A 26,842-nucleotide genomic window follows, 5' to 3' on the forward strand; every position below is an offset into this window, starting at 1 on the left:
ATTTACGTTGATTCATGTAAACCAAAATTCTATGCGAAAATGAAGGAAACTAACTCTGACATGGGAGAGTAAGTTCAAGAACAGAAGGCAGACTTTAAAACTATGAAAACACAACCGATAAACATATGAATTGCAGGACTGAAGCCTTGTAATTCCGCACAGCTGCGGAACAAGTTACCGCGGAAGCTCAGGTATTTAAAAGATTTTCCTGACTTTTTATATTATGAAAAAATACGTTGAACAATTACACAATCTTGCAACTAAGAAGGCTCTCGCAGTAGCTCAAGATGAATCAGCGAACCGTTAAATTGATTCCGCATCTTTACTTGATCATGATGACTTTTTTGTAGTACAACCAAATAATAAGATAAAAATTTAAATAGCATAATTTTAACGAGACTTAATTAGTACAACCTGATTAAAAATTAAATAAGCATTAAGAAGTAATTTAAACGCTTCAATGGAATGTAGCGTGACGAAATCCTTTAATTCTAGCCAATAATAGTCTGTTACATATTCATCATTACCTTCTGCTTAAATCATGTCGATATGGTCAAATGATAAAATATACATATTCATAAAACTACCGATCGTAACATCAGATAATGAGTTTGGAATTAATAGAAATCATTAAAGCGTAAAGGAAACATAATAAAATTTTGACGAAACGCCGAATTTTTGAAGGGACAGTTACGGCCATCGGAACAGGTATATAGAAACTCGAGCGCCGTTCTGTCGGGGAGCAGAATTGGCCGGCCACAATACAAAAGGACCCGCAAACAACAATGGAGTCGAAACAGGTAGAGCGTCTACACTTGGTGAAATGGAAGAATCGTGTTTAGTATTGGATGTTTGTTTTATTTTAGAATTAAAACTGCTTCGAACTAAACTTAAAAAATATATACTAAGTGTCCGTAAGGTTGAATCTCTCCAAACATTTCCCCGTTTTATTTAAGTTTCAACAACTTAAAAAAACTTTAATGAGCTACTTCATTCATTTTTGCCTTGCACTCAGTACTCATTTTGATAAATACCTTTTCGCCTGTTAGTCCTTAACTGATAATTAAATATTATTCTGGGGCTGATTGACAGCTATCCCTCAACTACCACGTGAAGTATAAATCATTTAGCAACATAGTATACAGTAAACAACATAATCATACCTTCAATTAGAAACTAACATGGACATACGTAGGTTATTTTCTAATCAAAATCCGGTTTCGGAATCAGACGAATTTGATAACTGGTACTACTTGGTTTACTAGCTTTTTCATGAATTACCAATATTGTAGTGAATATTGAAGAGACTAAACGAACAAATATTATATGTTTGAAAACTATTGAAGGGAATCCGATACCAGTAGAAGAAGAAGTCGATAACGGAGGCGACGGACGAGGTAAAGATAAACAAGCATGCGGGGAATGTTTGTACCTGAATCATGACCAGCTTGTTTGTAATTACTGTGAATACAACTACAATATGATGGAACAAGAAGAATTCAACAATTATTTTTTTACAGCCATCACCATTACTCATTATTTGGCAAACCTTATTCTGTCTTCTAACGATGATTTACGCATTTAAATAAACAGAATAACTACAAAGACAGGAAATGATGAATAATTCAAGCAACACATATCCTCCACTACAAACCAGTATAGAGAGCAAAGACGGACACTTGAGCTTAAACATATCACAATGCACATCAATCCACTGGCTTTTAACAACATTGACACAAACAACACTGCAGAATCTATAAAACACGCCTCGGAACACAACTTGAGATCCTTCGCACACTTGCAGCGCGGTAATACAATACTCGCGTTTGCGGGCGTGAAGCTTAGATTTATGATGTAGTTCAGGTGTCGGAGTACATACTTCTTAGTCTCATGTCGTCGGGAGTTCGAGTCGAGCCGGGCCCCGCTTCTGCGCTATCATTTAAATATAACTTGGGACGCCGCCGTCTGTCGACGGCTTTATTTTTACACCACCGAGATTGTTGTGGACAGTTACAACGTACGCCGTCTCTCGGGAGACGTTACGGTCAGCGCGCACGAGGTTAGCTGCGTGACAGGTACACCGGTCGTGGAAGCCACGGCGCGAATGCCGGGCGGAGCGAGCGGCGCGCCGACGGAGCCCCGCCCGCGGCCCCCGCCGCCCCCGTGCAGTATGCACCGCTGCACAGCCTCCGCTCCACATGGCTCCGGCACAGATAACGACGAGCAACGATCGCGCGCCCACTGATCCGAGACATACGAATGCAATTCATTGACGCCGCGACGATAATTCTCAATGTTTACACGATCTAGTTGCTGCATATAAACAATGGCAGCAGATCGGGGTCTGGCAAAACAATTAAACGACAGCGAAAATTGTATTCGTAGTAATGAACAACGAGCTCTTTGAAGTCTTTATTGTGAACTGAAATTAAAATAGTCTGTACAATGTTTACAAACCATATATTATATTCTAGTAACAGGAACTACAAAAAGTTCGAAGGTATCCTTCTTACGAGTAGGTATAAGTCATCGTTATTTTTGTCATACAATTTTTTCAATTATACATTACAATAAAGTATTTAAAAACCAACATTAATGTAAAAGAATAACAAACTACCATTGAAACCGGTAAGATATGATCGCGCATATAAATTTAGCAAAGGGCATAAAATCGACAGCAGTTCTTGAAATCCAACATCTGTCGGAAACTGAAGCTTTTTATAGTTTACAGCCGTACTTTATATCCTAACTTCCACATGTTATTAGAGGCATCCAATAAAATCTAACGATGCTTCACTAATCGTGCGACATAATGTGATTGCTTTATAGCAGGCATAGCTTAGTATTTTATTGTTATTTCTTCGAGAGTTTCGTGATATTAAGTAGTTTCTCTAGTCCTTGTAGAAATCGTTGTTTTGTGTGGCTCGCCGAGTATGGGCATACGGACTCGAGTGGCCGCTTTTCGACCGATTTGGGCATGCACGGACCCTATCTCGTTGCAAAATCGTTGCTCGATCTCTCCGCTCGGCCATATGTGCCTCACGTGCACGCCACGTCACTCGCCGATCTGTACCTGGTCCAATTGCTGCGATAAATAACGGCAACACCGGCATAGTAGTTACTTTACCCGTAATGTATCTCAAGGATGCCTGCAACTGAGACTACGTCATAAATTTGAACGCGTATCTGATCGACCACCTACAAAAACATGTAAGATTAAAATAAGGTTCAGGTTCTGCTGATTATGTACAAAATTTAGTGTGGAATTTTAGTATAGAACCATATATTTACGCCAAATTCTGTTGAACAATTCAAAGTTCGCAAACTAGGCCGTGAATATGCAAATGATTTGATAAAACAAATCACTGCCGAATGAAATGTAAATTGCACTTACAAATTCCAATTACACGGTCAAACAGACACTATTGTTCTTGAGGCTCGTCTGGGCCATCAATTTGCAAATAAAATCAGCGTTATTAGCTTTAATATGGTCAATGTTTTCGTTGTAATGTCCGCATTTGGGTTTTATACCGGGTCATGCGACGCGATGGTTAACTTGTTTATCGATGGAGACATTTTCCCGTGGGAAGGGTTATTGTCATTTCAACATCCATCAGAAGCTCATCAAGACACTCACTATTATGTCATAAATCATCGCGATCAAAGCTGCTATTATAGTAGACAACGGTGACATGTTTTATGTTAAGTGTGCTGTCGTACATAAGTCAGCAATATTCCGCGGAAAGCAGAAGCTCATTTGAATTCGCGAAACGAGGCAGATGTTTCCGATAGAGATGAATAAACGAGAGAGCATCGTCGCTGCACACGCATAAAACGATTTGTGTAGATAACAAGTAAAAGGCAATTGATCAAGATGAATTTGATGTAAAACAACATGTCGTACTCAATTTTATTATTGATAGTAAACTAGACTAGGCGAGTATTGATTGAATCAAACGGCAAGTTATAGATCAAGTTAAAAAAATGGTGAAAGTATATAGATACGAACAAAGCGATAATCTTTGCCTAAGGTTGCGCCGGTTGCACGACTGCGCACCAACCACACGTCGATACGCCCCCCAGTTAAGTTTACATCGTGTACAATTGTCGTGACTATTACAATTGGCATCCGCTCGTATCACTGCAGAGGAAAAGGTCAACATGGCCAAATGCGCGGGCGCCGGCGAACTCTAGGATTATCCAACTCGATCGATAAGGTCCCGGGGGCTGCGCAGAGCAGCGGGCGGGGGTGGTAGGGACCGAAGAACATAATTTATTCGGCGGCAGAGTGGCGCGCCTCGGAGGTGCCGCGACCCCGCGCGTCCCCCGCACACACCCGCTTAGAACCAAAACTGGTCCCTTGGGCATTTTTTGTGGGTGGAGGATTATGGAGTATCAGGTTAAACGCAGGTTACGTAATAGTTTTTACACACCCTTAATCTTGCGCAGGTCCCCCTTCGATATTATGTGTTTAATTTTGGAATTTTGTTGGTTATTGAAATGATATACTGTTGAGATTAAGAGTTGCGGATTCACCTGTGGCCTGTGGGCGATGACCGTTTCTGCGATAAGGCAATGACAATATTTGCGCTAGCGCACAAACATGTCTTTGACTGATTACACTGACAAATACCTGAAGACATTTTAAGACGTGGAAAGTTTTAGCAAACACATTGGTATTTAGTTTATTGCAGATAAAACAGGTACCTACAAAGTACTTCATTCAGTGTTTAACCATACAAATATAAATGTGAGTTATTGCAACAAAAAAAAATATTGATTAACAGACTGGCACATAAAAAATTAAATATTCGACATCACGGAATTAACCGTGACTTATATACAAGAACAGACAGGCTTATATGCATACGAGTAGTACTAAACTTACAAAACATGATATAATATTTAGAGTAGAAACACATGTTTCGGTTAATCCCGCACCGGGTAAAGAGTTCATTGGTTCTTGATAAGTTCAATACCAATATTTACCGATGAACCAAACAGTACAAACAGTCGCAACCATATCTCAGTTTTGTTGCATTTGTTGTTTGTTATCACAATAAAGTTACGCAAAATCATAAATAACTCCCTTCTGATAAATCTGTACGATGATGTAGAATATACAAGTGTTAAAAAAAATAACAAAAGGTTAAACTTTTAAAACGACCCAATGACTTACTTTGCCTGATAATCACAAGAAACAATAGTTGCAATTTTAATGATTACAGAACAGTAGTAATAAACATAAGGTACTACTAAAAGACAATACATGGACACTTATGCAGTCAGTGTTACCATTGACAAAGATAAACTGATAAGTACGACACGATTTTCTGATGAAAAGTAATTGTTTCTCACACCTATCGTTGGAATCATAAATATCAATTAATCAGTGTAAGTACTAGTTCTACAACTTTCCAAGAAGGGTAGCAATACGTGACTGTCGTCACGGTAATTTCTTATCGTGCGGAAAAGATTACATTTTTTACTAATTCAATCGTACTTGAAATTGATTGAATTAAGACGACCTTAAGGCTAATTAATCTTTCACATCGGGTGAGAAATCAACTGATTTCAAATCTAAGATTTTAAGATAGGCATGAAATTACAAGGCAATGTTTTGCTTTCAAAATCTTAACAGATAAGTATAAATTCTTGATGTTCTGCGGATTATCAATTATAATCACAAAAAGTTATTAATAGGTGGGTATCCAAATCTTGAATGGTTGTTGGTATACAATCAAGATAAAATTTCAGTTCTCTTTTATTCAACATTTACGAGTATCCTTAACTTGATTAACGTTAAAGAAAACCGGCTAATTACAATTATGAGTAATAAAAATAAATATCTAAGTATTGACACTCCCATCACGAACCTATCGATTCTGTACGAACAGAATTTGCATTCATTATAAAATGAATGATACAAAAAGAAGCCAGCAACGGTTCATGCTGTGCATAACGACCTATCATCATCTTCTCGTGCAGTACGAGATCATTTGTCTCCGCACGACAGGGAACTACCAACATGGCTACCTTTAACATTCTGCATACGTACAATTTACGTCGGACCGCAGGCCGGTTACTGAATCAACATGTTGATCGATTTCCCTGCATATTCATGATTGCAACAGATTGTGCGTAATACTAAGTTTTCTGTGTTGTGGTGATGCATGATTGATCAATGTTAACTGCGTATGATACCGCTATACTTGAATGTACAAAAATAACTAATCTAATATTTTAAAGGTAGCTAGTTCTTTACAATAGCGATAAAACAAAATAAACAAGAATAAGTAAGTAGAACTTTCAAAACCGCGTAAACACCAAATACATATTCAAGAGTTACAAACATATGTATTTGAAAAAATCTTACGAACTACTACTAAAGGAGTACTATTTGTAGCAGAGATTTAACTCATAAACCCTGAGTCTTTCCGTGGTCTTACCTAATTAATTAAAGAAGAAAACTAGGGATGGCTATCATCATAATTCAGATCTAATGGAATGAACGAAGCGCTCTAGTGGGTGTTGTAATGATAGCTTGGCGGAATCAGAGTTTATCATTTTAATGTGTCGCCTTACAATTTTTACGTTAGAGATAATGAAATCAAACAAGTTATTGAAGTTATGGAGATTATCCTAAATAGGGTTTGTGTTAGAAAAGTAGCGATGACTGCCAAAGCTTTTCCCAATGACTTCATAGCATATAAAGCATCTGATGAATTCAGCTAGCCTCAAATACTACGACGGTCGATGCCCATGATTGGATAGAATACGATCATTAGCACTTGCCACGTGAAAAAGAAATTATAAGAGAATCGAATCACACCCATCATCGAACCAATCACGATTAACCTTAAATCTTATCTCCGAATGTCGAGGCGGTAACAGTCAACTGTGATCAACACACCTTCCCAATGTTTCACGTCATTGGTCTTTCAACGCGGACTCTCAATCTGCGTCCTGCACGAGTTCCACTGAACATCTGTTTCCTCACACATTGAGCAATCGCAGGGCATCGGTTCACTCATATCCGTGCCCCTTTGGCAAATCGGACAGCACTGATATATTTACTAGAGAACCATCCCGGCTTCACACTGGTAACATCTATAGATATAAACCATTGAAAGAAAACTTTTCAACATTCAAACGGAACTAATTCCGTCTACAACTTTTCGAAATTAGAGCATACTAGAGGCCGCCCGCGACTTCGTCCGCATGGAAACCCTATCAATTTCGCAGGAACTTCGGGATAAAAAGTAGCCTATATGTTATCTGGGTCCACCTACATACCAAATTACATCGTAATCGGTTCAGTAGTTTTTGCGTGAAAGAGTAACAAACATCCATACTGACATACTCACAAAGTTTCACATTTATAAAACATATTAGTAAGGATATACAAACAGAGAAAAGGGGTGACTTTACACAATTTAGAAAGATAAGTTTTCAGAAAGGACGGTTCGCTAAGGGGCAATATCAATACCGATAGAGCGCGTTCTATTTCCAACATCAAAACAAAGATTGGTGTATCTAGTGAATGAGTCCCGTTTGCTGGAATGTGATAAATTACACTACTAATTGTACCAATGTTCACGATAACGAGGCCCAATATTGCGAATGTTGTGATACTAGTCATTCACCAGTTTAAATTCGCGTCCGTTAACTGAATGCCTATAAATACAACAATCGTGACAATGTCAACAGTCTCATGGTTACCATTATGGGAAAACAAAAAGCAGTAGATGGTTAGAGCCAACAAGACCTAAAATGCGCTAAAGTCATCAATATGAAGCTAAAATTAAATAATGTCACCCAAACACTGCGCAGTTAAGTCTAATCATTTAATCAAGTCACGATAATCTTAATGATCTGGGTGTGGCTTTTCGAGAAAATGCGCTATCAGGTGTCTACGTACCATTATCTCGAGGTGATAACGTAACGTGTTGCCGTGGTGAGGCGTCACGTGACCTGTCAGCTAAATCTACAGCACATTGACCAAGCACGCTAGATCTCTATCGGAACACAAAAATGATATTGATCCGTTTAGATAAATATCCAAAAGAAGATCTACTTTTATCGGTGGAATCAAACTACGCAGTAGAAATAAACTTTTGAAACAATATCTTAGACATTCGTAATCGATTTTATGACAAGTTATCATAAAGATTACCGATGTGGATTATACCCCACGATAACATAAAGAAATAGAAAAGCAAACAAGCACGTACTTACTTAAACATATGTAATTAATAGACTGTCAAAAGATATGGGATAAGAAACGAAAACAAAGTGTAAACAAAGTATTTATGAAGAAAATACAAATATTGTTTGTGCGGCAATAGGTTTGCCCGTCAAAAATTTCAATATTTTCGAAGTTGATTGACACCAGATAATCATGTTTTAATGGCGAGACAAAAACGAAAAGCGTGTAGGCGAACCGGTAAGGTTAAACGAATGCGTATATGTACAAAGCGTTAAATATAAATAGGTTCTGATTAACCATTATAGCGAAAGTATGGTATTGAATACATGAGAGACAAGATATATTGCGACCTTTGGCATTAAGACGTTATAACAACCCCCCGAGGGGAATCTAGCGGTTCTACGACAGAAAATGATTGATCGAAATCATAAAAACGCAGCAAAGAAAGTTTTGTTATGACATCTTTTAGAAGCAGATTTGAATTAATCATTTTATGCACAAACCAAAGACCTGAATTCGGTCTACGCCAATGAGTGATTGTGGGCGACGCCAAACCTGACGCGTCTATTTTGGTTCTTGTGTCGATGTATATAAGGTCGTCAATGAGACGTTAAATTTATTTGCGACATGTAAGTATGTAAGCGAGTATGGCACGACAGAACAGGTGACGCCCACGTTTCGTGAAAGTGGACTTTAGTCTTTTTCTACCTTGGTGGTCTAGGTTGAAAATTACATCGCAGGAGCAATAAACGAAACATTTCTTATGACCCGACTTGATATAAATGCTAAAAACCCCACGTTAAGGTTACGAAAAAGTTAAGAAGAAGAAAATTCTGAATGATATATTAGTATTAAATCATGTCACTTGCTGTATGAATTACCCATTACTTATTGTAGTCCACTATGTTACAAAATTAACATACTTGTGCGTGATTCCAATATGAATAATCCCTTAAACATATTAAGCCTTTCATTAGTCAAAATTAATGTATAACCGTGACACCAGAGTCACAGCGGCCATTTGTTTGCAGATGGAATACATTATGAATGCTAACTTGGTATTTGTGTCTGTTATGTGATCGGGTATGTAAACCAAACGTATGACAACTCGTAAGACAAAGACCAAGATGAAAATTCAAAAGACAGATTTGGACTTATATTTTTATTAAGAAATATGACAAACCTGAGACGATTTCTAATCAAAAACGAGCATAAATTTGTAGTCAGTTGAAAAGAAAATGAAGAGCAATATTACTTTACTTTTTAAAATACTAAACAAGGTAAAACTGAATAACGTCCAATCATTAAAAGTATTTATAAAGTTATCTACAGTTTCAAAAGCGCGAGTGCAGAAAAAGCGATGGAACCAAAAACAAAAGAGGAACAACAATATGACGAAAATGAAATTCCTGTAGACGTGTTACATCAGACAGAGCTACTCAACAAGGCATACGATATTATAAATCCCCAAAGCCCCTACAACCCACGGTCCACGTGGGTGCAATAAAAGCAGCGGGCGCGAACTTTTGACCGTTTTATTGCGGCCGTGTGGGCATCGCACAACGGGACTATTGTGCAACAGATGCAACTTATATTATTTAGAATTTATTAATATTGTATAAATTCATAAATAATAATGCCCGTGATAAATAACAGTCAATATAAAATATTTAATTATTCGTTTGATAAGATTTTGGGTGATGGCAAACATTAAACAAATAACAATTACATTTTTTTATGATGAAAATGATTTTTGAAAAACTATATTTATTGTCAAATTATGAAGCACTACAAACATACATATATATACATATATATATATGTTTGTAGTGATACAAACACTACACATACATATTGACATACTGCAAGGCATTCATCATTTTCATAGTTTGCATCCTCTGCAATAAACATTTATGTTCTGCATAAAATATTGAAGAATGTTTCAATGTTCAGGATAAAATATGAATTAAAGTCTCAATGTTGTATAATGATATTCAACGGTGGATCATGTTCTGACACTAATTTGTTTCAATTCATGTCCACCAATACCAAAGACTTAAGACAAAACTGAAGACACACCTACTTTCTGCCACAATAAAGAATTAATTTAATAAATTCTTGTCGCTGCTATAAAATATAAAAGAAAATGTGATAATGTGACCTGGGCGACCACAACAAAGCATGTTGGATGTTTTTAATCGCAAGCGTGGGCGTTTTCCGTGACACTAACTGCTGGGGGCAACATTAAAACATCGAACCTACGACACACTCTGCCCATTATTATTATAATTCAACATAATAGCGATAGATAGAAACTGTGGAGAAGTGAAATCTCGATAGTATAAATAACTATATAAGATACTGAATAAGGTTAGGATGATAATAATTTTTATTCACTTTACAACTCCAAATTTAGAAATGTCGCTACTTATGTTTAAACATCAGACATACTTACAAATTTCACAACAATTTTCAAATGAAAGACTTCTTCTTCTTCGTTGTTACCTTTTCCCACTTTCTGCATGGGGTCGGCACAGTATGTTAGTTTTGTCCAATAACTTCTGTCAATTGCCAAATTCAAATAAAGTACTATCGATCTTATATCACATACGAGAATCCATTAAGTCTTACTTATAAAATTACGATATTTATTCATACGAGTTTCTGACCACGTAGCCTAGATTTTTCATCATTATTATTATCAGCAGCCCCCCATGACCCACTGTTGAGATTGACCCCTACCTTCTGTTTTATTAACTTTATCTAACTTTGTATTATAAGTCAACGAGACGGTAACATTGTACGTAAGAATCATAATTAAGATTTCTTCCAACCTAATGTGTAAAGCGACACTGACATGCACAAACACACACTTGACCGCTTCGCTGAACAAATCGAAACGCGATATTTTATATCAGCCAAGTTTACCAGATTGTCGGGCCCACTAAGTCTTGGTGACGGAGTTTTTTTTTTGGTCGACCAATATTGTGTAACCCGATATGGTTAATTGAAATTTGTGGTAAAATTAACGTTGCTTAAAGCTGTATGTAACAAGATATTAATGGGCTACGATGAACTATAAGACAGATTAGGTACTTATTATTATACGGTACTAGAGGCCGCCCCCGACTTCGTACGCGTGGAATTATTGCCGCGGGAACTCCGGGATAAAAGTAGCCTATATTTTATTCTAGGTCTTCAGCTACCTACAAACTAAATTTCATCTTAATCGGTAGATTTTGTGTGAAAGAGTAACAAACATCCATACTGACATCCTAACATACAAACATTCGCATTTATAATATTTGTAGGATTACAAAAAACTTCCTGTCTTGAAAAAATCTATTGAAAAGCAAACAAAGAAAGTAAAATTGTAGTAATAAACAACAACAGAATTATTCCTTCCCTTGTGAGTTGTGCCGTGCCTTTCTTTATCTGGTACTGAGTTTACGAATTTCAACAATTCATCATTCGTGTTCGTTCATTTAAATTTAAACGAAAAAAAAACTCTTTGCTATTTATTACCTTTACCTGTCTGGACATTAAAGCCTTTTTATGCTTTGAAGGTCCGATCTCCGGCAATTTTCTCCAAAATATTGGAGGAATACTAATAATACCTAATAAGGTATCCTCTGTTTTAAATCCATTTGCTCACATATCAACTTGAGGGATAGACTACAAGCTAGCGCCAGTAATAATAGTTGTGAATACTATATTATTTTTTATATACGATGATTCCAATTTAAATTTTTAGTTTAAAATACCAAGGGATAGGCTTATAAACTTGGCATTCTTCTTTTATGCGATGGGCTAGCAACCTGTCACTATTCGAATCTCAATTCTATCATTAAGCCAAACAGCTGAACGTGACCTATCAGTGTTTTCAAGACTGTCGGCTCCATCTACCCCGCAAGGGATATAGATGTGATTATATCTATGTATGTAAAAGTATAAAACAAAAAATATCATAAATCAGTAGAAGTCGACAAAAATTTAAATTAAAACGCTTAACCGGCAAAACTTAACAAATTCAATGATCATAAAACGCCAATGTAGAGGTTAGACTATTCAGATGAGCATACTACATCACTACCAGATGATCAACAGATCGCGGTAGAAAGCCGCGCCCACGCAAGCCGAGAGGTCACCACCGCCCACGGTGAACTATCAGAGAATTGAGAAATAGAAGACTTACTTGCAATTATCGGCTGCTGATGAATATTGCCAAATGATGCGGAGGTGGCTCAATGCAGTGCATTAGTGAGCATACACGAGGCACAATTAAATGTCAAGCTATTGCTTTACAAAATGGTGTATGTAAGTATGTAAGTACACCATTTTGTAAAGCAATAGCTAGTTGCCGTGTGGTTACTGGCACCAATAAAAAAAAGAATAAGACCACTCCATCTCGTTCCAATGGATGTTGTAAAAGGCGACTAAGGCATTGGCTAATAAACTTGGGATTCTTCTTTTAGGCGACGGGCTAGCAACCTGTCACTATATGAATCACAATTCTATCATTAAGCCAAATAGCTCAATGTGACCTATCAGTCTTTTCAAGACTGTTGGCTCTGTCTACCCCGTAAAGGCAAAAAACGTGATTAGTATGTATGTAAGTACACCATTTCGTACACGCAAATAGCTCTGAATTTGTTCAATATAAAATTACTCTGGAAGCTCCATCGATCGTCGCATAATGGAAAAGATAGACTAACTAGAAAGCGAGGAAATTTGTAGCCTAGAACAATATAATGGCCATAAAATAAGAATAATACCTTTAAAGTGACTACATAAGAATATAAGAAACACTACTCTTACAACACACTACATACATATAATTAATCACGTGTATATCCCTTGCAATGTGGACAGAGACGACAGTCTTGAAAAGACTAATAGACCATGTTCAGCAGTTCAGCTTAATGTTAGAATTGATATTCAAATAGTTTGCTAGCCCATCGCCTAAGAGAGGAAGATCTACGACGTCCAAGCGAAAGAGATGGAGTGGCTATTCTTTTTTTTTTATTGGTGCCGGGAATCGCACGGCACAACTCATAAGGGAAGGAATAATTCTGTTGTTGTTTATTACTACAATTTTACTTTCTTTGTTTGCTTTTCAATAGATTTTTTCAAGACAGGAAGTCTTTTGTAATCCTACTAATATTATACTCGTAAATGCGAAAGTTTGTGAGTATTTCAGTATGGATGTTTGTTACTCTTTAACGCAAAAACTATTGAACCGATTACAAAGAAATTTGGGTAAATGTAGGTAGCTGAAGACCCAGAATAACATATAGTCTACTTTTTATCCCGGAGTTCCCGCGGGATTGATAGGGTTTCCATGCGGACGAAGTCGCGGGCGGCCTCTAGTATTTAATAAATTGTATATTAATGTCTAACAATTTTTTGTATTTTAAAATAAAAGCAAATCAATTAATGACAAACGTAAAGGTGTGTTTTAGGTTTCAAACTGAGATAAAACCGTATGTACCGGCGCGTGCCGAATGCCAGGTCATGGGTGGGCGACGATGCCCATTATCTTGGAGTGCGATGAACAAATTAATATCATGATGGTACGTGGGAGAAATCAAGAGGCCATTAGTAAAAACGTTGCTGTGAATCTTTAAAATCATTGCGGTATCGATAAGTCTTTGAGAAAATTCACTATACGATAATTCTGCCGATACTTTTACAATAAGACAATTTGGAAAGAAACTGTGGAGATTTGGAGTAAGAACAGTATTAGTACTGGTTCAAACCTCGGATTTCTCACAGTGGGTGTTTTAAGATATTAACATCGACCAACGCTTTGGGGTCGACGTGTTGGGAGTTATGTATGATATAATCTTTGCAGGTGTATGTGATATGTTAATTGAAGAACGGCGTGTGAGCAGCGTTTATCTTGCAATTTTTAATGTCTTTGATAATGTAAAGGTATTACCCGGGTTACAAAGTAATCCGTGAGAATACAACAAAATTACCATCAATCTAAGAACTTCTAATTACAGTGTAACAGTCTTATTCTGTTGTTCTGTTTTTAATACGTAAGTACTTATCATATCATATACATAACACATATTTAACATTTAACATTTTGTCTTTGAATGGTAGAGTTTCTATGAATTTATCCACAAATTTAACAAGCATTTCAACATTAATAATTTACTTTAAATAAATTTAACGTTCAGTAAAACTACTACTTTATTTTTCTGGAAGAAACTGTTTATGTTGGTGATAACAAATTAAAAAGAACACTGTTGTTCAATGTACATTTATTAAAAATAGTTATTTTCCGCAATTTAAAAATAATTCATAATCATAGGTCACGGAAGTCGACCCGTGAAATAATTTCAAAGAACAGTGTGTGCATTGTACTTACTTTAATGAGTGCTCAAGTCCAGACAACAGATAAAAATGTCGAAATAGTATTGTAAGTATAACAAGAATAAGAGAATTTTGGTAATAAAGATATAAATCCTGCTTGCTTTAGCAGTTTGTAAGTAATTTCCTTTTTTTTTGCAAGCAAAACAATTGCAATTTTGGAAAGTGATGGGACTCTACAAGCTTAATATAATAGTAGTTAGCTTACAATAAACAGTTATATTTAAACTGATAACGAATACGACAGTAATATCATCCCGCCGGACGCCATAACTGTTAGAATTAAACGGATTTCCAACCTGATGAAGTCCAAACCCATTAGGCAGTTAAGGATGTTCTCATCATTTCATTATAATAATAAACGACCAATTAATAAAATATTCCGTCAGACACCAACTAATTATATTGAATGTTGCTAAACTTAAATATTACTCACTAACCGGTTATAAAATTGGCATAGGAATTGAAATGTTCTGACTTAAATTTCGATTCGTAACGTGTATCTAGATGATATGAAGCTCTGTATAAATTTTGTGGAAACATCTAAGATTGATGAATGAAGCTGCGATGCTATTACGAGAGATCTTATGCAAATATACACAGCCGCCATTGAGGGGCCCATTGAGAAGGTAACGGGTCCACCAGACCAGTCTGACACTGCGTCCGGCGATGAAAGAAAGTATGTGTTTAATGCCTAGCGATAGGTTCTTCTTGTAAATTTTAATTTTAATTTGAGACATGTTCGAGCAGTTACTCATATTGAAGACTTGCTTTTGAAGTATTATCCGATAAAATAACAGGTGTTCATTTTACCTTGATTAACGACCTCTTCGTTTACAAACTATGTTTTCTTTCTCTTATTACATACTCATTACATACGGTCAGAAATAAAAGGTAAATAATAATTACATTATTATCATTGGTTTATTTAAAGCTTTCATACAACGATGGCGACACGACTGCTGCTGTCCATTATCAAGAACGAATAATATAATCAATAAGATTATTACATCTATTTTTATTCAGCTTTCATTATTATTGAGACGATAACTAAAGAGATATTTTGTTGCGATACCAAAGCGGCTCGTCTATGAGCAATACATTATGTACGTTCATTATTAATTCGACAAAAACTTGTTTGGATTCGACAGTCGTGACCTCTTCTCAGACCACTTGTATCAAGTCTGGATAGTAAACTTTCATTTCGGCGTCGGAGACGGTGAATGAGACAAAATTTGAGTTGATTGTGAAATTTTTATTTTTGACCAAAAAGTGATAAACTAATCTAATCTTATATTGATTTAAGATGAGACTGACGATTCACTTTGAACACAATGTACTGTCACGGAAATTCCGGCGATAATGGATAAACAAGCCAAGGTTAAGTTTGCATTTGCTCAATATGCTTCGACTGTCAAAGTGTTGTTTTATTCTGAAAGTCTTAAAGAAAAATGCGGAATGATGAGACATATAGTCCAAGTAAAAGTCGTTGCATAACTGGAGACAATATAATAAGATAGACCAAACACATAGCAAACGGTATATAACACGTGCGTGATGCAACTATTCTCAAACAATATTGGAAGCATCTTCAGTATAGGAATGACTTCATAATTTCTCTGCACACATTGAAACGCTCGTGTACACGTATTGCTAGTACACTCACACGCGTCCAGTTTCCGCTCGACTCTGTGAATGACGCTTACGCATGTTTACTACCGCGTCGTCGGTCGGCTGTCGATCATTTCGGTATGTTCTTACGTCATTCATTACTGTTCAGATTACCACCTCTACAGTTGGCATGAGAATGTATGGTTTGTTAGCTAATGTATAAAAATAGAGCCTACTATGAACTGAATTTAGTGTAAAATACGGTTTTGATCGAGCTGAAACTTTGTTAGCATTAAAATTTTAGAATTTGATAGCATTGTAAGAATAAACATGAATTTTTTTAATGTTGCAACGTGAAAAATTTATTTTCAACAAATTGCAAAATAAATCTCTCGGAAAAGCCGTTAGATAAAATTATCACTCTACATCTCTGAAGTTTAGCAAATAATAATAAATTCTGTGAATGTCCCTGTAAATATTACGAAACGGTCTCGACGAGGGAGATCGCGAGAAAAAGTTAGTTTGCGAGTTATTTTTGTATTCTTTAATAGCCACGACCTCTTCGCTCGTAATGTCTGTAGGCGGAGCACATAATAGAAATATTTCAATATATTTTTTAAGAGATTAACTTATTGACATTTGGAAATTCCTACATTAGCTGCGCCTTGTAGCAAATCTCAAAGTTATGAGAGGCCAAGTGAACGAACTAATTAAATATTCTATGAATTAAGAATACAAGAATACAGTATAGATAAAATTTTAGTGGGCGTTAGTCAAATGTTAGTTTCATTAATTTGTAAGATAATGATCATGATTATGCTCGAAGAGATAGGTAGTTGATATTTTTGACAACGTTATAGAACGGCTCACGATTAAAGCAGATAAACACTTGTAATTCAGTGACATAAATCCGATTACCCGAAATTGCCTGTGACCGCCAAATTTGCATATCTAAAGGATACACGACTTGTTCTCAAATACACATAACAATAATTTTAAACCTAAATTTAGTAGTTATCTAATGAATAATTTTATCCACACAGTATGCTACCACGTATACATATATTATTCTAACATAAACTTAAATCTTAGCAATTTCCTTAATAAATATGAAAATTGCAACACGCGCCATTTTATCTACTGGAAAATATGTCAGTTCAACAGTTACACCTGCTATGACTGTTGTGCGTGTCTTTATTTCTGCGACGGCTTCGTCTGCATCATGCATCATTCATGCTGCATCTATAATGTTGACGGATGGAATGACTTACATTGCTGATGCCACAACTGTATTACTCACTGTCTTTTGACCAAAGTTTGTAATGAATAGATTTTGCCCGGCAAAAGTACTCTTTGTCCTTCTCCGTACTCCTCACTATATTTATGCAAAATTACATCGAGTTCGGCTCAGTGGTTTCGACGCGAAAAACGGACAAACAAACACACGAACTCTATCTCAGTGCAATCATCATCTATATTCCTGGTAGCGTCCTAGATTGCTTTGGAGTCTGGGGTCCAATACTTTACCCAGCTGATTCAACATTCTTTCTCAGTCTTGGTAATATCATCAAATTGACACTTCCGACAGCATTGGGAACATTTCGTTCTGATGTATATCAATCGCTGACAGACAACTTATTAATGACTTGGTATAATAAATGGGAAATTTTGCCTAATATAAAAGAACTATGTTCTAATGAAATTCACAATACGAGTTTCCCACGGCTTGTAAGTTGTGTTGAATACCCGTATACATACTGTATTTAGCGGATCTTAGCAGTATAAATTACATTTAATAGTTCAAACTAAAGTATCGTATTTTATAAAAGACAGGCATATAATATGATGAGATAATCAATTAAATCTGCAAAGTTCAACTCTGGGCGGCGCAAAAACGTATCATCATTTCGATTTTTCTAGATTAATCGAACAGCACCTCAACGCACACCTGTGCGTTCTAAAGCATTTAGGTCTTGTATTTGTCCAAAATAAAATTGGCGGAGTGCACCGCCGCATGCCAAGTCAGTGTCGTGTCTTCGAGCGTCGCGCCGTCTGCACCACAGCTCGATACAGTCATTGCATGCGCATTAATATCTTATGCTATCGGATGACTTTAAAATTAGGGCTGATATTCTAAAAAAAATTTTTGAAGTCATTTAATGCCGATTTTAGACTTAATATTTTCATCGGTAACCTTTGAAGATAGTTATGACCAGAAATTTAGACTTAGGTTCCGAATATTATGTAAGTACACGATATGACTCTTCTGCATAGTGCAAAAAACAGGTGCCGCGAAATGTATGTTATAAAAGCTATAGATAAAGCCCATTCCAATCTATCTATAGCAACACTCTAAGATACATTAGATTAACTACACATTGGTTGGAAATTTTAATGATGCAGAAAACCTAAGTAGCTGGTAATCCTATAGAAACTTCAACACGATGCCAAGATGAATATGGCATTAAACGCATTACAGGTCAGAATGTCAACTTAATCCAAATTTACAGCCCGGGCGACAATAATGACATTCCAGATGACTATAATTCAGAAAATTATGTCCATTTCATTTTATTTTACATCTTAAGGATATATCATCTTTTTCTTTCGTTTTAAATAAATGCGCACGTCACAGAAAAAAATCACGTTAAGAAGTACAAAGCCTTCATTATAACCTAATCATGACGCAAAATTTTATTTTCTTTGAAATAATTATTAAATATTACGACGACGATTTTATTATTGAAAAAGATTCAGATATTTTACGGTGGAAAACATCGTGAGGAAACCTGCACATTCAGGCAACTGGATGTGTAACCATGGATCCAAAACGGGTTTGGTTTACCTGCAAAGGTCGCGGATGTCAGATGGGAGTCGCTTCGTGTAAAAACCTGACACACCCAATCCAAGATCCATAGTCAAAGGCACCGGGCTCCTCTCCAAAGAGGTGAGGAAGCATGCGGCACAAAAGCCAGGAGGAAGAAGGTCTTTTTCAGAAATTACAACAAAAACGGAACCGTCTTGAACACAAGAATTCTTTGAATCTGTCTTGGACACCCAAAATCGTCGAAAATCATAATACGAGCAATTGAGTAACGTAAAGTTTTTTGTAGTCAGTTAAAAATACTAAAACATATTCAAAGACAAAACGCAGAAAATAGAAATGGCACGTAACAATGCCACCATTCTCATTCTGTATCTGGAAATCATGATATTCAAAGTAAAGCACACAAATCGACTGCACATTCCCAAGCAACGGAGCATTGGAAATCACTTGTTGCCTTCACAATACAACAACTATGCTGGCATCGCTTCGGACCAGGGTCGTTTTACGATTGTGCAGGTATAGAGCACATGTGCATCGAATCGTAGAACCGAAGGTTTCCGAGAAACTGTGAGAATTCATCGGCATAAAGGACTGTCCGCATCTGCCAGACATCGTGTCGTCTGAGAATAATAAAGATTTTTTTTTTAAATTATGTTCGATATACTACCTGCCTGTGCTACCTGTGCCTTTTCATCCAATGTTATATATATGCATACATAAAATCACGTCTATATCCCTTGCAGGGTAGACAGAGCCAACAGTTTCGAAAATACATCTGATAGGCCGCGTTCAGCTGTACGGATTAATGAAAGAATTGAGATCCAAATAGGGACAGGTTGCTTGCCTATATCGCTTAAAAGAAAAATCCCAAGGTTATAAGCCTATCCCTTAGTCGCCTTTTAAGACTTCCGTGGGAAAGAGATGGACTAGGTCTTTTTTCCATTGGTGCCGGGAACCACACGGCATCTTAATAAATATATGAAATTTTTATTTATTATTATGAGACATTTCAGTATCACTAAATAATTGTCATATCTTTCGATTTCACAATATTGGTAGGCGACAAATAAATAAATATTGTTACTGAAATTTTATTACCATAAATGTCAGACATAAATAGGTAAAAGATTAAAACATTCTAAACTTCTATTTTCATTGACGGTAGTAGTACTTGTTTTTCAAACTATGTTAATTTCGAAAACCAGACCAAATAATGTGCTATGCAATCAAAAATAACGGACTACAGTTATTATAGAATCAAATCATAATGGATGGTGCAATTAGACACTGGCTTGACCGTTGACCGCTTTTGGGTCGAGTCCTCAGAGTTTTACGATATGAACATTCATACGTATAATCACGTCTATATCCCTTGTGGGGTAGACAGAGCCACCAGAACCAAGTTCAGCTGTTTGGCTTAATGATAGAATTGGGATTCAAATAGTGACAGGTTGCGAGCCCATAGCCCTAAAGGAGAATCCCAAGTTTATAAGCCTATCCCTTAGTCGCCTTTTACGACATCCATGGGAACGAGATGGGGTGGTCTTACTCTTTTTTCATTGGTGCCGAGAACCACACGGCAACCATATGAACATATTACACTAATGTCATGGTATCCTTACTCAAAGATACTAATATATTAAATAGTTTAAAGTTAATACACCCAGATAACGTATAACACGCGCGACACCGTTTTTACCACGCGAAAAACTAGCGCCGTCCCGTTTCACGACACGATAAAAAGAGAAACAGCTATAGATTATAATTAAATAAAAAAAAACGCGCTATTAAAACGGCGTCGCGCGTGCCTCACCTACGGGTGTTCACATGAAATAAACACCAATAATATATACTTAAAAACAAACGTTTAATACAGTGGTAAAACTGTCAGAAAATCTAGACCAATGCACTGTAAGGAAACGCGCACAGTGAAATTTATTTGTTTCCAGTTATCTCGTTAAAACGAAAAGCTTGTTGTGTATATTTATGAGCGAAAGTTGACTAATATCGTGTTGTCAATTAAACCAGTATACAATAATTACACAACTGTCGCTACTATTATTACAAGTCTGCGAACATTTGACTCCAGCTAATAAACAGCTCCACGCAGCTGCCCGTAAAGTGGCAAAGGAAAAAAAGTTTGATTTTGTTTGGGTGCGTAACGGAAAGATTTTTATGAGAAAAGACGTTAATTCGAAAAGTTTTCTTGTAAGTGACTTAGACACCCTTAACTCTATTTAATTTGATGGTGTCTTTGCCTAGTGATAGCTCAAATTTGTGTAGAAATTTGCACCTAGTATATCAAAATGTTAGGGGTCTCAAGACCAAAACTCAGATTATATTGGCTAATGCAATTAAACAAAATGCTGATATAATTCTACTCACTGAGACATGGCTTAATGATAGTGTGTACGACCATGAGGTTATTGACAACAGATATGTGATATTTCGGCGTGACCGTAGTACCACCGATAGTACTAAATTGGAAGGAGGTGGCGTGCTTATCGCGGTATTAAAAAAACATGAACCTGTTCGTAGACGATCGTGGGAGTCCACAGATGAAGATTTATGGGTGTCAATTGAACTGAGGTTAGGAAACTCAGTTCGGCACTTTTGTATAAGCACTGTTTATTTACCATCTCCGGTAGTATTCGATCAACTTAAACGTGTCACAGCTAATATTACTAATGTTTTACAACACAAAATACCGCAGAATTCATTGCTTCTAATGGCAGGTGATTTTAATTTTCCTAAATTGACATGGAATAAGGACCCTAACACTAATTCTTTTCTCCCATTTGGAAACAATTCATCAGAGGAAGACCTATTTGTAGATACTCTCACATTCAATAATTTGCACCAGTTAAATCCAGTGACGAATATATCAAAAGACCGTTCATTAGACTTGATTTTCTCTAATGAACTGGATGTTTTTCAAGTAACTGAACACCCTGTACCTTTAGTTCCAATTGATAGTCATCATCCAACTTTATGCATTAAAATGAAGTCTTCATTGCATAAACGAGTAGCCTTTAATAGAACCCCTTTTCTTAATTTCTTCAAGGCTAACTATCCTAGCATCAAAGATGAATTGAATAAGATTGTCTGGTTTGAGCATTTGAAGCCCCATGATTCTGTAGATGATTTGGTTGATAAGTTTTACGAACTAATTATGCCTATAATTCACGCTCATACGCCTATTGGGACTACTAAAGATAAAAAATTTCCTTGTTGGTTTAGCAGGTCACTAATCAAAACTCTCAAAGAGAAGGCCAAATTTCACAAGAGATTCAAAAAATATGGTAATCCCAGGGATCAGTTTACGTATAAATTACTGCGTACTAGGTGTGATAAAATGATTGATGACTGTCTCACAAAGTTTAAGTCTCAAGCTAAAACGGATATTAAGAATGACCCTAAATATTTCTGGACTTATATCAAATCTTTAAGAACTAATAGTGTTAATATACCTGACGAAATGTATTTAGAGAATCAAAAAGCTCAGGGTGGACAACAGATTAGTGATCTTTTTTCTGATTTCTTCAATTCAAATTACATTAGAAATTCATCAACGACGTATACGGTCTCTTCTTCAAATAATGCTCATGCTTCACTTGGTGCTTGTTACGTGACTAAAGTGGAAATTCTTAGGGCCCTTGAATCCACGGACACTAAAAAGGGACCGGGTCCTGATGCTATACCACCGATGTTCTTTAAGATATGTGCGTCACAATTAGTTGAGCCGCTTTATATAATTTTTAACAAATCACTTACAGCTGGAGTATTTCCCTTAAAGTGGAAAACTGCCCATATAACACCGGTTCATAAAAAAGGAGATCTTACTAACATAATTAACTTCAGACCGATTTCGATTCTTTCATTTTTGGGTTTGTTATTTGAATCTTTGGTACAAAAACATCTTTATTTTCATTTTAAATCCCTATTTAATATCCATCAACACGGTTTTTTGCCTGGTCGCTCAACTGTCTCTAACCTTTTAGGGTATGTGGATGATATAACGGCAGCACTTGAGAATAATTATGAGGTCCATGCTGTATATACCGACTATTCTAGAGCATTTGATGTAGTTGATCACAACTTACTTTTACAGAAGCTTGCTCATGCCGGAATATGCGGTTCATTACTGAGGTGGTGTGAATCATATTTGAGAAATCGTTCCCAGCTTGTGGTAGTTCGTGGTTTTAAATCTCAACCTAAATCAGTCCCTTCAGGTGTACCACAGGGCTCGCACCTTGGTCCTTTATTCTTTTTAATATTTGTTAACGATCTTTGCTCCAACATTGATACGGAACATAGAATGTTTGCTGATGATTTAAAATTGTACCGTGTAATTAAATCGGAGGAGGACGTCACAATGTTGCAGGATGATCTAAACAAACTCAGTCAGTGGACTCTTGATAACAAAATGCTCTTGAATCCCAGCAAGTGTTATCTTATAAAATTCACACGCAAAAGAAACTCCCCTAATACACCATATACAATCAATGGTTCTGACCTTCAGGAAGTTGAAAATATTCGAGATCTTGGGGTAATGTTGGATCAAAAATTGGATTTTAGAGATCATATTGACTGTGTGGTTAGGAAGGCTTCCAAATTGGCTGGATTTGTAATACGACAGACTAAAGTCTTTAACGCGCCTGAAATTCCTAAACTACTTTTCAACTGTTATGTTAGAAATATTCTTGAATATTGCAGTCCAATTTGGAATCCATCATGCGAAATACACGTCAATAGAATTGAACGAATACAAAAACGGTTTTTATATCACCTGACCTTTTCAAAAAACCTATGTAATCAGTTACCCTCTTACCAGTTGAGACTTGAGCACTTCAAACTAATTTCACTCCAGCAGCGTCGTTTAGCCGCTGATATGTTACTCTTGCATAAAATTGTCACGGGCAAAATTGATAACTCTGATCTTCTTAATAGACTAGCTTTTTCTATACCTAGATCTAGCAGTCGCCTACACAACCGTGTTGTCTTCCATTTGCCTCATTGTCGTACTAACTATCGCCAAAATTCATCATTAATTCGTATGTGCACTCAATATAATAGTATTTGTCATGAGTTAGATATCTTCAATGTATCAACAAATTTTATCAAGAAAGTATTATTGTCAACACAAACCAATGAGTCATGGTAGGTACTTTTATTTTTATCATAATTTTATTATTGTTTTTCTTTCAATATGAATTCATGTTTTTTTTTTTCCTTTTTAAGTACTAAGAGCTAATTAATTTTTATGTGCATGCTGTGTTCACTCTTAGAAAGTTGTACAATTTACATGTTTTCAAAATATCTATTTTACTATGTTTGTAATGATTGTAACAACTAGTTTGTGAACCAAATAAAAAAAAAAAAAAAAAAAAAAAAAAAAAAAAAAAAAAAAAAAAAAAAGAACAGTTGAACCACATTTTAGAACGATGATTCGAAATCCTGAATTCGAACACATTAGAACATTAATTAACTAAAACTAGCGGCATTGTTTAATCTATTATTAATATTAAGACAAACAGCTGAACGTGGCTTTTCAGTTGTTTTTAAGAATGTTGGCTCTATCTACCCCGCAAGGGATATAGACGTGATTATATGTTTGGATGTATATGTATGAAGAATCAAAAATACGGGCGCGATCTTACATAGTAGTGACTGTATGTAGAGATGTATTGTAGATACGTCGATAATAACATTTTACAAAGATTGTGACTTAATTTTTACGTCTTGTGAGAAGTTGGCCGGTACATATTTCACTTTTTGAAAATAATTCTTGATTAAATACATCACTTAATACACATAATATACATATATATATCACATCTAAATCGTACAAGCAGATAACTCACCAAGACGTAACGGCTTAGAAGTAACTGGAGTATCGTATGTAACGGATGATATATTTAGAATTATGATGATAACTGAGACAAATATGACAGATATGCAGCGGAGTAATAAAGTCGCGACAGCGATGGAATTAGACTCGGGTTTCCTAGCCAAGATTTATGGTTCAACTAATTACATATTCAACGTGAATTTTTGATTGATGCGGGAGCGAAAATAATTTAATTTGAAGACGGCGTCCATTTGATCCTCGGTGCATAATTTTGCAAATGTGATTTGAAAAAACCATTTAATAGATTATTATGTCTCAGTTCCATAGCCGAATGATAAAAACAAAACGCTTATAGTGTTATTTTTTTAGACAAAATTTCTGGCGTACAGTCAACTGGACGTTAGTTACGCTTAACGGAACTCTATGGCGTTGTAAAGAGAAGCGAGTTCGCAGTGAATTCTGGCAACTTGAAATGTTGGTGACTGTACGTTTATAAATATTTTTTTTTAGATGCATTACCGTGTCCTGAGATACTCTCAGCCAGTGACAAATCTAGAGCATCTACAGTTAAAGTTTCGAGGTCAGCTGGCTGGTCTGTCTGTACATCAAGAGGCGACGAAGCGTGTCGCACAGCCGTCGCCGAGAGCCCGCTGTCTGCTGGGAACGGAACGTTGAACCTGTTTCTTTGAGCTTATATATTTAATTAATCTAGATAAAGAATTAATTTCAGCCTGGCCAATTTTGAGGTTAAAATTATTATTTTATGAAATATTTATGTCGTAAAATGTCATGGATGTCGTAAAAGTATTCTTCTCTTAGGCGATGAGCTAGCAACCTGTCACTATTTCAATCTCAATTCTATCATTAAGCCAAACAGTTGAACGTGGCCTATCAGTCTTTTGAAGACTGTTGGCACTGTCTACCCCGGAAGGGATATCGATGTGATTATATGTATGTACGTATAATAATTATTAAATTGGTTTGTGGGCTGACATCCCATTATCCGCAACATGCTTTTTCATATACCTTACTAAATAAATACAGAATATTTAGGAGAGATTTAAGAAAGTAGATATTTTATTTTACTGACACCATCAATACTAGCTGTCATAAGGGATTCCTGGTCGTGACTATTGAACTAAGAAGTGAACTTTTCTCTTGATAATAATGCTGTAAGTACATATACGCCAACTCTCCGTCGAAATATGTGAGACATGTTAGGTAAACAATGTTGTCTAGACTAAGGATTTAGTGGCATCTCGTGGATACATTCTAAGAATTCTCCTTTTGTATGGCGTCAACAAAAGGAGTGTTAGAATTCTTTAAGCAACCAGAGGTGGCGTAGGTTATCGCCGCTTGAGAAATTAATTTGCCCGCTTGTGAAATTCTTAGAATTTTATTTGGGCAATGTTATCTGTGACATTTGACATCGCCAACGGAAGAAAAAAGCGTTTGTGCTCGAAATAATCAATTACTTAATTCGCTATCGAGAACATACTTCCGGTCAACATCAATTAATATGAATAATACATTTTTTTGCCATCAGAAGATTATTTACCTAAGTAATTACATTTTTTTTTTTTATTTATATTAAATTATTAATGGGTGTACTTATATAAAGCGTATTCAAATTTAAAAGAACAAATAACATTGATTCGTATGATGACATATTTTAATTGGTACTGAAGCTGTTTCAATCTCAAGGCAAAGTCATATTTTATTTTAGAATTCAATTCAGTAGCATATTGCTATTTGTAGTGACCTTAAAACATTTAAGCCTTTGGTGATACAAAATAAAGAGAGCCATAGAGATGAAAATAGAAAGAAAAAGGTAAATTGAAAATATAGTATTTCCTAATGAGACATTTCCATATATGTTTACAAAGATACTAAACCACCTCTTTCCCATAAAGGTAGGTGTTCCTGGATACTTCTTTCGATTCATCTCACATACGCCCCTCTT

At 36.0% G+C, this 26,842-nt stretch overlaps 1 protein-coding gene across 2 annotated transcripts in view; it reads right to left on the bottom strand.

The window, feature by feature from the left end:
• The window catches only part of LOC106134735 (bone morphogenetic protein receptor type-1B), a 75,365-nt gene that overhangs the window by 6,065 nt on the left and 42,458 nt on the right, over window positions 1–26,842 (bottom strand). The window contains exon 1 of one of the 2 annotated variants that reach the window (XM_060948821.1): window positions 1,880–2,118. The exons of the other annotated variant lie outside the window; for it this stretch is intronic. Within the exon in view, the coding sequence (XP_060804804.1) occupies window positions 1,880–1,892 (13 nt within the window). The 5' untranslated portion in view covers window positions 1,893–2,118. Of the gene's footprint in view, window positions 1–1,879; window positions 2,119–26,842 lie in introns of those variants that run through there. 2 annotated transcript variants of the gene reach the window in all.

This window comes from Amyelois transitella, chromosome 17 (genome assembly GCF_032362555.1).
Source record: "Amyelois transitella isolate CPQ chromosome 17, ilAmyTran1.1, whole genome shotgun sequence".
In the NCBI taxonomy this organism is placed as follows: domain Eukaryota; kingdom Metazoa; phylum Arthropoda; class Insecta; order Lepidoptera; family Pyralidae; genus Amyelois; species Amyelois transitella.